The 13,050-nt window shown below is 41.9% G+C and overlaps 1 protein-coding gene across 3 annotated transcripts in view; it reads left to right on the forward strand.

Moving 5' to 3' along the window:
* Positions 1–12,866, forward strand: part of nxn (nucleoredoxin) — a 49,954-nt gene extending 37,088 nt beyond the window's left edge. For 2 of the 3 annotated variants that reach the window (XM_026299136.1, XM_026299134.1), the window contains exons 2-8: positions 1,197–1,314; positions 3,160–3,293; positions 4,539–4,639; positions 4,795–4,901; positions 5,603–5,782; positions 6,325–6,449; positions 11,746–12,866. In XM_026299136.1, coding sequence (XP_026154921.1) covers positions 1,197–1,314; positions 3,160–3,293; positions 4,539–4,639; positions 4,795–4,901; positions 5,603–5,782; positions 6,325–6,449; positions 11,746–11,928 — 948 coding nt within the window. In that variant the 3' untranslated portion in view covers positions 11,929–12,866. Of the gene's footprint in view, positions 1–1,196; positions 1,315–3,159; positions 3,294–4,538; positions 4,640–4,794; positions 4,902–5,602; positions 5,783–6,324; positions 6,450–7,045; positions 7,510–11,745 lie in introns of those variants that run through there. The other variant, XM_026299135.2, reaches the window with a different exon arrangement.
* Positions 12,867–13,050: the final 184 nt, after the last annotated feature.

The following is a 13,050-nucleotide window of genomic DNA, read 5'->3' on the forward strand; positions in this document are numbered from 1 at the left end:
TGAAATGGCTGCAGGATTACACAGATGCAGTGTTGTGCACGTTTGGGTTTTGGAAGCACTCAGAGTTAATGCCCCTAACCCCATCAATTTGTGAGCAGAGATTGAGTTTCCAGAGCAACATGGAGCGTGTGGTAAATCTGTTGACTGTGGCAGACACTGAAGTTTGCTTTTGAGGGACTTCCAGGCCAGCATAGTTGGGAGGCTCCGGGTCGTCTTGTCCATGGAACAGAATGTCTGACCTCTGTGGTCATAAAGGGCCCCGCGGCCTGTGACCTCTGCAGTTACGCATGTTGTCATACACTTACAATATGAGTAAGATGTACTCTGCACCAGCTTTCCTTTCTCTTATTCAATCTGGGTATCAAAACTTTTTCACAAAAAGGTTTTCATCAACCTGGTGCTCAGTGGTAACAAGGATATATTTTCAGTAAAACACTGATCTGGAGGCAGTATGCTCCTTCTCCTGTCTACACTTTCTGAGCTGCTTTCAGGATTTCATGCAAATGAACCCCACCTTCTTCTTCTGTAGTTGCTGAGGCAGCAATATTGCACAGTGCTCTTCATAAGACATGGCTAATTTCCACTCGCAGTGTAGCACTTTTCCCTCTGATATGGAAAGTCAGTCTCAGATATGTGGACTGCTTGAATCTGCTCTTTGATCTCAAGGACTACACTGATCTCTCAACTGGGAATGACACTGTCTCTGACTTATGAGATTAATATCAACCTGTTATATAGGAGATATTATGATGAAATTTAAGGACAACATAGATTTACAAATGGCTGCCAAACTCTGAATTGCATATGTGAAAGTCACCAGTAGTTCACAGTACTCAAGACTACATTCTTTTTTTTTTCATCTTTATTCCTTGTTATGATTCAGCAGGGACCTCGATTCACTCAATCCAGCCTCTTTAAAGGGGCTGGACTTCACTTCTGTATTTTTCTAATTCTACCTTCAATTCTCTTAAGTCTCTTTAAAACAATAACCCAAATATAATACTTTGAACACAAATTGCACTCGGTTTTGTTTATACTGCAGTTATTAAACTGAACATACTGGAGCCACACTGACAGAACTTTAGACTGTTTTTAATTCACTTTTCCAGCTGAAATCAAAATAAATATGAATGTGTTATGTGAAGTCTTTCCATTCAATTTTTCCAACCTCCTGTTTCATTCTCTTTTCTCTACAGATGAAGCTGTGGAATAAGTACAAGGTAACCAGTATCCCATCTCTGGTGTTTGTGGACACAAATACGGGGAAGGTGGTGTGTCGAAATGGTCTACTGGTGGTCAGAGATGACCCTAAAGGTGAGAAAACAGAACTCCCATACAGATTTTTTTTCTAATGAGGCCTGGTCAGACCTCTCTGTGTAGATACTGCATTGCGACATCACTTAGCATTTGCCTAAAACATTTTGCAATAACCGATTCCCCCTCGTATTGTGCTGATGCTGCAGTACTTACTAATTCTTCTTTTCCTTTCGGCTGCTCCCTTCAGGGGTCGCCACAGCGAATCATCTGCCTCCATTTAACCCTATCCTCTGTATAATTCACACCAACTATCCTCATGTCCTCCTTCACTACATCCAAGAACCTCCTCTTTGGTCTTCCTCTAGGCCTCCTTCCTGGCAGCTCTAACCTCAGCATCCTTTTACCAATGTATTCACTGTCCCTCCTCTGAACATGTCCAAACCATCTCAATCTGGCTTCTCTGGCTTTTTCTCCAAAACATCTAACATGAGCTGTCCCTGCATAAATATTATAGTATGTCCACGTCTCACTCCATCATATGCAAACCCTATAATTTCTGCACTTTGAAGTGGAGACAGATAATTAACAAGAGAGGGCTTATGCTCCCTTCTTTACAAGAGGACGTGGCTGTGGCTGAGAAGATTTCATTATGTCTAAAATGCTGCCTCTTCATACCCTGTTTGGTCAGCTTGAGAAAAAAAAAAAGTGCCATTAGTCATGTGAGGAGAGAGAGTAGAGGCACTATTGCAGGACAACAGTGAAGCAGAATGGATTTTGCATGAGGACTGTGACAGATTTCACTGTCTAATGAAAGCCAATGCAAGCCTGCGGTATTATTTCCATGATTCATTAGCTGTTCTTCCAAATAGATGTGGCTAGACAACGATTAGTCTCTGGCCTAAGTAGCAAGGATGGACATGGTCCTGTGATTAGCCAGGTTTGTCAAATGATGCAGTCACTTTCAAAGTAAAACATACAGTTTTTTTTTTTATATATCTCTCTCATTTTTGACACATTATGCAAACCAAGAGCAGCTCCTGATGTGACAAATCAATTCAGCTCCAGCAGCTATGGTTAGGAGAGGAAAAGTTTGCCATGCACATACACTGGCAGAGGTGAACAATTCAGGACCCTGTGCCATTCACTCTCAGTGAATGGCCTGACTTGAGTGGCAGCAAACTAGCCTGCGATGTAAAGAGGGAGTGCAGTTTTACAATTAGGGCCACCAATAAAAGCACAGTGCAGACGTGTCATTCCTGCCTAATGATGAAGCCCTAGACAACTGCACTCACATAAAGAGGCCATTATAAGCCAGCCATACAAGGTTTTATTTATTATTAGCCCTTTTTCATTCAGCTGCACCAAATGCATCTCTAGAGTTTGATGGTAACAATGAAGACACTTTGAAAAGGAAATGAAAAGTGTGAAAGAGAACAGGAGGGAGGGGATTCTAGCAGGCCTGGTTCCTGATGTTATTGGGAGGCATGGCTTCCCATCATTATTAAAAATATTTCTTGAATCACATAAGTGCCTACACGAGGGATAAATAAATGGTAATGTACACATGCCGCCAGTACTATGACATTTTAGTGTAGGTGTAATGTCTTAACAACTCTCTGGTAGATGATGTTCCCCTCATAAATTGTAATGATTGGTGGCCCACTGACATCATCAGGACAGAATTTTAATTTCTCCCGTACTTTGGATTGTGACTAAATGCCTGCAAAACTAAAGACATTCTCATCAGCCTCTGCTGTAACTTGCTGAACATTATACCTGAACATCAACATGTTGGTATGTTGGCAATTCAGCTCAAAGCACAGTTGTCTCTAGGTCTTTTTGTTGTTGTGGTTTTCTTCCACCCATTTTCATCACCACCTCCACTTTCCAACCTTCTCCCAGGCCTGGAGTTCCCCTGGGGGCCAAAGCCGTTTGCGGAGGTGGTGGCAGGGCCTCTGCTCAGAAACAACAGACAGACAACAGACAGCAGCTCTCTGGAGGGCCACTATGTGGGAGTGTACTTCTCAGCACACTGGGTGAGTGTAGAGAACAGAGGAGAGCAAAGAGGACGCTGTTTTGTTTTTTTTTTTTTTTACAATTCAGGCCAACTGTCAAAACACAGAGATGCAAGAGAAGAAAGAGCAGCAGAGCGGAGCAGGAAGAGGCAGAACAGTTAGTCTAGGCAGATAAGAGAATGGAGCAGGAGGGTGGAGTCAAATCCATTGTGTTGGTGTGTTTGCATTAACAGTGGTCAAATGTCCCAGTCACTCCTTTCCCCACTACCTCTAGACCTCTTTAAAGTTGGCATCGTTTACCACCCCCCACTGACATCATCACTGTTGTGTCTTTCTCTGCTTGACGTTCTGATAGCCAGTCACGGTCATGACTCAGTGATGCATGAAAGGCGTCATATCATTGTGGGGCTGCTCCTAAACAGATGCAGTGCAGGCCTCTGAAATCAGTCAGCACAGCAGCTGCCAGAGCCTTAACCTCAGAGAGCGGCTCTTCAGAATTGTGACGTGTGAAGGCTGGTTCAGACCCCAGACCCATACAGCACTGAAAAGGACAAGTCACAAAAGCCATAGAGTTTATTTGTGCTATTTTCTACACCACATTCCCCTGGGTTACTCATAGATATCTATCTGCTTTTAAAGTAATTTTACAAACATGAAATACTAGCACCTGGCCTTGGCCCCCATAAATTGTTGGCAGGCAACAGTTGGTTTTGTCATAATAAGAATCATTAACTCAAATGTTATTTTCACCCTCATCAGACAGCACTGATGAAGGCAAACCTCTAGCAACAGAGGTGGTTAAAAAATATTATCCTGTAATTTTCACCAGTGGAAAAGTGAAGAAAAGCGTTTCAACAAGCTGAGAGAGAGAGAACACACAGAGCATGAGAAAGAGGCTGGAAGTTAGACTGGTCTGTTTATCTTCCTGCTGCCATGGCACTCTGATGTCATCTTAATGCCAGCCATACCATCGCTCCCCTGGCCTGGATAGAGTGTGGACTCTCCAAACACACACAGACAGAATAAAAACTTTCTCAAGCTAGAGTATTACAGTGGGATTAGAGCTTTAAGAGGGCCAGGCTATTTTTGAAAGACGTTGGATAAAAAACAAGAGAGAATTACTAGTTTGTGGAGGTGTTTGGTAGGGAAGAGAGTAGGGAAATACCCAAAGCAATAGAAGCTGCTACAACCTGTCATTTGCCACTTTAAGCACTGTATATTTACTCACTCACTTCCTTTAACACTCGCTTTTTCTCTTTGTGTTAGTGCCCACCATGCCGCAGTTTGACCCGGGTCCTTGTGGAATCGTATCGAACTATCAAGGAGTCGGGCCAAAAGTTTGAGATCGTGTTTGTCAGCGCTGACAGGTGAGATTCACTGTGCTAGAACGTAAGCTAAATTAATACTCACTGACACAAACACCTGCCTCTGCCTGTCAAAGGCACAAAAAAAGGTCATCTTCTTTATGCAGCTGAGCACTGAAAGCACCTAATCAGTCGCTGTTTTGGATGGTCCCCTCCAGGTCAGAGGAGTCCTTTAAGCAGTACTTCAGCGAGATGCCATGGTTGGCGGTGCCATACTCAGATGAGGCTCGGAGGTCACGACTCAACAGACTCTATGGAATACAAGGTATTTTACAGTCGTCACGCCTTCTTATAAATGTCTCTACGTGTGTTCAATCTGAAAGGAGGATTTTTTTTATGTTCATAGCTTAGATGTGTCACACTGACAATGACTGGTGACCCTTTGTGCTGGGCTGGCAATCAGCAACACAGATTGCCCTTAAACCTGAGGGAGGACTGGTTATGAGGTTTACTGTCAATTTCACCTCTGTCTTTGTGCCTCACTTTTTTTCTCCAAGTCTGTTCTCTGATGTTAGCAAGAGCTTGCGCTTGGCCTCTTCTGTAAAGAATGTGAGGAATGCACAGAGGACGAGTCAACACTGCCCCTCTGCCCTCCTCCCTGCAGTACACAACAGCCTCCACGTCTGTTGACTTCAGACAGGAATACACTGATTCATTTACTCTTTCTGCTTCCTGTGCTGGTTTCTGTTTCTGATAAAGCTGTTAATAAAGCAAGGAGATTGTAATGTGGAGGACAGTGAGAGCCAATGGAGGGAGGTGAAAGGCACCGGTGACACAAAAAACTGTTTGGAAACGTTTAAAACACACTCACAACCAAAAAACTCTTAGTGGGAGAGGGAATAGTCTGCGTCACAAAGACAGAATTAACAGAAATGACCTAAACCTCCTCCCACATTGTTGCACATATCCTCCCCTCCTCCCTTTTTTCCTTCACACTATCTTAACCTCATCTGTCTACCTCCCTAGGTATTCCTACGCTGATTTTGCTGGATGCAGAGGGTCACATGATCACCCGACAGGGCCGCGTGGAAGTGCTGAATGACCCAGAGTGCCGGCTCTTTCCCTGGCACCCTAGGCCCGTGCTCGAACTCAGCGAATCCAACGCCGTGCAGCTCCACGAGGGGCCCTGCCTTGTCCTGTTTGTGGGTAAGAAGACAGGCATTTATGATGCAGCTCCGCATGGGGCTCTTCCTTGAACTGCTTGAGTGAATGAAGTGGCATTTAGCCTACTGTTTGTGGAGTATATTAAATGTCAGAATCTGGCAAATTCTTCAAGTGTCAAAAGGTCCAAAGGTCTGTGGGAAATGTAATCTATTTATATGCTAATATATAGGATGCAAAGAAGGAAAAGGCTGTGGGTTTGTGAAAAAAAAAATTGAAAAAAGATCTTTAATGCCCTGCAGTTGTGAGGACCAAGAAGAACTAAATGTCAAACCTGGACATTATAAAACAGCACAACAATGTCAGAAAAGAGTTAAGACTAAATATGTGAGACCACCCTGGTGGCTTTTGAGATTAAACTGGATTGCATACAAGACAGAGGAGATCTATATCGATACATCTTTCCAGCAGTCACATCTCCTTCCTTGCTTCTTGTTTCTCTCATCTGTGCATTTTTTTTTTCCCGTACCAGGTGGCTTTTTTCTTGTTTCTAACATATTTCTGTGTCTCTTTCTTGGTTCATTCAGATGCTGAGGAGGAGGGAGAGTTGGAGCCAGCCAAGGAGCTGATTCAACCAATAGCAGAGAAGCTCATGGCGAAGTACAAAGCTAAGGAGGAGGAGACACCGCTGCTGTTCTTTGTAGCTGGAGAGGTGAGATAAGCCACTTGAGGCCACTCAAGACAGAATAAATGCCTTTTCACACAAGCGTGCACAGCCGAAGTATTCTTGTATGGTGTACAATAACACGTTTGCAAGTATTTATTGTCCTGTGCTTGAGTTATTACATACATTATATAGCCCAACTGATACTGCATTTTGAGGCCAATAACGGTATTGATATAAAACCGATAATGATACAATTTATAATCAGAAATATCTTTATCTTTATTCTCTACCAGGTCATGAATTAACTATTTGGCTCTTTTGTGGCTAAACACTGTGGCTAACAATGACAATGACCTAAAAGTTGCTCCATAGACATGAGGATAACTAGTGTTGGGTAGTAATTTTCAATAAGTTTGTTCCTACAAGTAATCCCTTTTCTCTATGTATAGTCATTTGATTATTATGACGATACAGAGACCTGCTTAGGCAATCCACATAAAAAGCAGAAGGGAACAAACACATCAACATATCTTATGCATCTCTTAATTGCACATATTCTATGTCCCTACTTTGTATCTGTAAGTAGCACCTTGGCAAGTGTCAAAATAACTGCATGATAGGCTCCTCTTTGCTATTTTCAGGTGTCTTGCAATAGAGCCATTCAACCCTATCCATGACCCACAATCTAACTGTGTGCCTCTGTCATGATGGGTAGACCCAGAGTGTGCCAGCAGACTTTCTCTACTCCCTCACATTGCATCCATCTGATCACTGCATCTCCTACTTTATCTTATGCTCTTTCCCCCGTTTGTTTTCCCTGTGTGGGATGAACCATGAACTTTTCATAACTCTTGTTATCTCATGCTGTTTTGTCTCGACCTTTCCAGAAGTGGCGGATTTAGCAGCAGCAGCAACAGACATAATTACCAGATTAGCTAGCTCTCCTCAGTAACCCTGCTCTCTGCCCCAAAGCTCCCCTTCCTCCCATGTTCTCTCTCTGGGAGGACAGCGTAGGTTTCTCGTGTCACAAACCAAAGGGCAGGCTCAGGTTTCAGCTGTGGGGCTTGCACATGTGCTGTCTGACTGTGTGTGCAGTGTGTGTGCAGTGTGTGTGCAGTGTGTGCAGTGTGTGCAGTGTGTGTGCAGTGTGTGTGCAGTGTGTGTGCAGTGTGTGTGCATTGCTGCTCCACCCTGATGTCAGCCTGACATACAGTACATACACAGAACAACAAGAACAGTCCTTGACATGATACTGTTTTGTGTTCATTGTCCAGGTGCCAATATTTATTTGACCTAACGCAAAGAAATGTTGTTGAACTGGAGCTTATGGTGATTCATTAGTTTCTTTTGTTACACTTGCAGTCTAGGTATGTACAGTGTTCTTTTTTTCCCTTTGTGACACAGATATCTACATCCATACATCACAGGTACAATTTCCTCACTCCAGCTCACCTGGCTATGAAATCACTACCTTTAATTTCCAGATTGGGTTCACAGTCAGAAATCACTTTAATTTTTAAAGCTTTGGGCTACAATACCCACAACTTGCCCTGGGTTCACACTGGTATTTGCACACTCCTTGCTAGGCCAGTTGTCTGTGTCCATGAGACAGCAGTGGGTTGGCAGACTCTCCCGGGGAGGCCAGGTTGAGCAGAGTGACACAAGATCATCTTACCCTAAGGAAAAGAACATAGATAGCATATTATAAAGAATCATATTTATTTTTTTGGTCTTTTATTTCAGCTGTGGACTGGCTGTTTCATGCAACATGAATTCCAGTGGTATTATCCAGAATTCAGCTGATTTTTTTTTTTTTGTGGTGAGCAGCATTGACTGCCGCCTGTGATTCAGCTTCTCAAAGCTTTGTTTTCCCATGCTTGGTTTTGTGTGTACGTGTGTGTCCCTAAACAGAATAATGGCTTTGACCTTGGATTACAGTGGGTTGTATAAACTCTCCAGGACTGCCTCTGAAGAAAATATTGAAGCCTAAACACATTGAGTTTCTTCCTTCATATATGTTATTATCATATCTGTTTCCTTAATTGCAATGACAATAACCTGGCCTTCCCATTGAAGCTCAATGATAAGAATACTTATAATAATAATATTTATCTTTGCTGGTGGTGTGGTTCTGGGATGGCATCTGAAGGGTAAATCCTAATGACTTCAAAAACCTTACTGATATTTTCTTCTGGTACTGATATGAGTTTGAAATGTATTTATCAATTAGTTGTTTAATTTAACAATTAATAGTCTAAAATAATCGGTAACAAGTTTAAGAATTGATTGTCTCTTTTTATTTCCCTGTTCTTAAATGTGAAGATTTGCTGCTTCTCTTGGTATTACTTTACTGTAATTTGAATATTTGGGGTTTCGAACTGGTGGTCGGTCAAAAGTAAATATTTGCAAGACATTTCATGACATCACTGTTAACAGATTTGTGGTTTGAGTGAAATGTCTGAACCACTATTATATGAATTAGCGTGAAATATGTTACAGGCATCCATTTCCTAAGCAAGATGATCTGTAATTACTTTGGTCATGCTAATGCTTTACCTCTAGTGCCATCATCAGGTTGATGGCCTTTTAGTTTTTGTTTAGATTTCTGAGCAAATTACTTTAAAAAAAAAAAAAAAAAAAAAAAAATTCCCATCAGTCTCTGCTGTATAAACATGTATAAACATTATATTTACTAAATATCCAAATATTAGTGTTGTCATTGAGCTTGTTAGGATGCTAATGTCAGTATTTAGGTCAAACCTAAGTACTGCCTCACAGAGTTGCTAGCACAGCCTGTGGACCTTTATTATTTTTTTAAGATAAACACATATTTGAACTGAAAGAAATGGCATAAAAACTGTATTGAGAGGTATTTAGATACGCAGGGTACCAAAATTTTCTGACAGAATTAGTGCTTTTATCTTATATTGAGAATTTTGTACTTCAGTTGTTTAAATCTCACAGCTGTTGGTTACACATCTGTGCATACCAGGCACAAATATTTTTATTTAGAGCATCATTTTTAAAGTGATGAGTAATTACTGTTAAGACTATCCGAAATTTCACAACAGTTGAGATGTTTTCGAACATCAAAGCCTGCCAGTAAGATGAATGCAGCCCCCCAGCTCAGAGGCCAGTGGGGAGGTTTTCTTATTTTTCATTATCAGCTGAAGCCTTATCAGATGGTCACCCTCTGTGAAATGCCACAGTGCATCAATAATCGGAATAAGCCTGACATGGCCCAGCAGGTTCCACAACGGCAAACACTCCGAGCCTTATCACAGCTGTGAGTGCAGGCTACAGCAGAGAGGCCCTTTTGTCTTTTTTTGTTCTGAGCTGAGCTGCAGAGGGCGGGGGGCCTCCGGAATGGCTGCACCTCACCAGAAGCAGTTTACACAAGCAGAGAAGCCACACAAAAGAAGATGCACGACTTCCAACGACGGCGAGAACCGATGCGGAGATTACATCTTCTCATATCGGAGAGGCTGGAACGACCATGGTGACGGATTGTGGGATTTCTCTCTGTGGTTTCTTTACAGTGCGTGCAGATGATTTACACACAGTATGGCTGCGAGAGAGCAATCAAGGGAAAGGTTTTTATTTGTAGTCGCAGAATCAAGCAGCATTTCACTTGTAACTACATTCTCCTTAGTGACAGCTTACATCTGTTAGTATTAAGTGGTCAGTGTATGGTGATTTGCAGCGTAATAAAAGGGTCTCCACTCGGAAGCTAACGGCCTACAAGAAAATTCCACGCTGCAGCTCATCTGTTCCATCTGTTAGCAGTTTTGCCAAGTAGAGGTCAAAGACTTCGTCTTGGCATAGCCTTTTTAGGTAGCAGCACAGCCAGGCTTTTGAATGAAAAGCCTGAAAGCTGATTAAGTGGTTTGATCCATTTAGCAAGAAAAGCTGTGGATTTTCTGATAAGGGAAGACACAACAGAGGCTGAAAGGAGGATATCCTTGAGTGTTATTTCTTAGCAGGAAATCTATCCAGTCGCTTTATCTTTGCCTTTGTTTTGACGAAACTCACACTGGCACATAAATCAGTTACTGTCAGTAACATCAGAATCACTGCTTCTATGAGGAGTCCAACTCTTTGTTGCAGTGCCACCCTCTGGCCCTTTCTTGTTAGTCCTGCCTTTTCAACATAATCTTTTCCATATGAAACTGATCTTTAATCTTTGCAAGTCTCCCTCTGAGCCAGCAAACTAAGCTGAGGGGAAATCAGGTCACGCTGTCACGAGGAAGAGAAAATGTTTTAAATGATAGTAGCTGTGCACATTTAAATGAGAGAACCGTGTGACCTTACAAAACATAACACATGAGATCTATTTGATTTAGAGAAAATGTGTGACAGGAATAATGGTTCTCTGTCAGAGCAGAAATGCCAGTTCCAGAAGCAGTCCTGGCTGTAAGTAAAGCAGAATTACGAAACAGTGTGGTTCCTTATTGAATCTCAATAATTAATGGCCCTTTCAAGCTTGTTTGAAAGTTGCTGAATGTCTGACTGGCAGTGAGTCATGTGTTCCCTAGGGCTACAGGGGTTGTAACTGACTTGTGAAAGGGTGAAAGGTGACATCAAGCCTCAGGCAGAACATTGGCGAAGCCCTCTTTTAGAATGACTGCAAATATATAAAACTGGAATTGCTACTACACCTATAGCAGCGATCTGTTGTTTTTTTTTTTTGTTTTCTTTTTTAACATATTCCTTCACAAGTCTGTGCACTGCTCACTCTCCAGCCCACATTCAAATGCTGTGTGATAGGACATATCTGATGTGAGTGAGCTTTGGGAAAAGCTGGGATGTTGTTGGACCCCCGCCTAGTTCCTTCCTCTCTCCACACAGCAGGATGTGTGACTAAGCACAAGCTCTCTGGTCTCTCTGGAAAGGCTGCCTGCAGGAAGACAGCAGAACGAAGGCAGTTGCATATTCTCTTTCATGAAGTGTGCATTAACAGAGATTGTGCAAGGCAGTTATGAAGTGTATGGGGTAATCTAAAAGTGGCTTAGTTCAACTAAAGGATTCTGCCTTAGTGTCCTAGTCAAACGCAAGTCTGAACTGCTGAGCCGCTGTAGAGTGTCCGTAGAGTGAAACATGTCCGCTAATTCAAGAGCAATGCGAACATGGAGAGATGATGGGACGATATAAATGTAGATTCTTCCTTTTTATGTTTTACTTGTGAGCAAGGCAATCCCCACTTTTGACCGATTGTTGACTTTCCAACAAATATCTATAAATAAATAGAAGCTCTGGTGTGAAAAATGAATGTGACAAGTGTACAGCTTGAACATGCTGCAACATCACACCAACCACTGTATTTTATTTTTCTTCACCCCAGGACGACATGAGTGACTCCCTGCGAGACTACACTAACCTCCCAGAAGCGGCTCCTCTGCTCACTATCCTGGACATGTCGGCCCGTGCCAAGTACGTTCGTGACGTTGAGGAGATCACGCCAGCTGTAGTGGAGCAATTTGTCAGCGACTTCCTGGCTGAAAAGCTCAAACCAGACCCCATCTAAAGAGGAAGTCCAAATGTAAATTGGACATAATATTTGGGACCCACTCCATCATCGAACCCTGACCTGTTGCTACGCCCCTCACTCTACCCAGCCTCCCACAGTCTCTCCCACTTGTCCCTGACTGTTAGAGAGATGTCTCCCTTTTTACTGACATTTTAACATTTTTTTTTTAGACATGTTCCTCTTTTCATGGAGTCCTCTCTTTCTCCTGTGGTGCCTTGCATTGACTATAGTCCCTACACTAATATATACAGAGATTCTGATTTTTTTTTTTTGTTTTTTGTTTGTTTTTGTTGTCGTTTGTTCACACAATAGCATTTCTAAATAGAGGGAAAAAAGGTAATTACCCAAAGGACCTACTTATTCAACAGATTTTTTTTTTTTTTTTTTTGGCTTTCTTTGCATTTTCTCTGCAAGATTTCTTATTACTTTTGGTTTCTGAACAATGCTGAGAACAAATAAAATGTAATTTCTAATTCACATGTACACTTTAAATGTGCTAAACTTCAGTTGGATGTAGCTGTACACCTTTATGGCCCTATTTAAAGGGAAAAAAAAAAAAACGTGATAGGTGCGCACACAGTAAAGATCACGTTATACTTGCTTGTAACAGACCAATGACTGATGTTTTAAAAGCCCTGTGTCTTGTTGTCTGTGTTATGATGTGAGTTAAAGTCATCTCTAGCCAGTTGTCAATGGATGGTTCTCATCTGTGTCATTATGAGGATTTTCCGTGAAGGTCCCCTAATGAAAAGCCCTAGTTGTTTCTGAAGGCACAAAAATGGCATTTGAGAAATGCTGAATGTGTAAAATCCCTATCTTCTTTTACTTGAGTCATGGCTTCTCACGCCCATTAAAAAATTCACTGGCAAGCACAAAGCTCTGTTCCTGTTAAGTTGTCTCAATAAAGTTAGCTCTTGAATATGTAAAATACATACCATGCATGTTTCTTTGTTTTTTTTTACTCCAGTAAGACTCAAGATGTTACCTTTAATTTAAGAGCTAATATGGATATTTTGTTCATGTGCAAACTAAAGGTGATCTCACACTCTGTACCGTGAAGTCTATTTGAATAGACACTGGCTGCAGATATCAAGTCTTTTCCTTTTTTAAAATAAATAT

This window comes from Mastacembelus armatus, chromosome 13 (genome assembly GCF_900324485.2).
Source record: "Mastacembelus armatus chromosome 13, fMasArm1.2, whole genome shotgun sequence".
In the NCBI taxonomy this organism is placed as follows: Eukaryota; Metazoa; Chordata; class Actinopteri; order Synbranchiformes; family Mastacembelidae; genus Mastacembelus; species Mastacembelus armatus.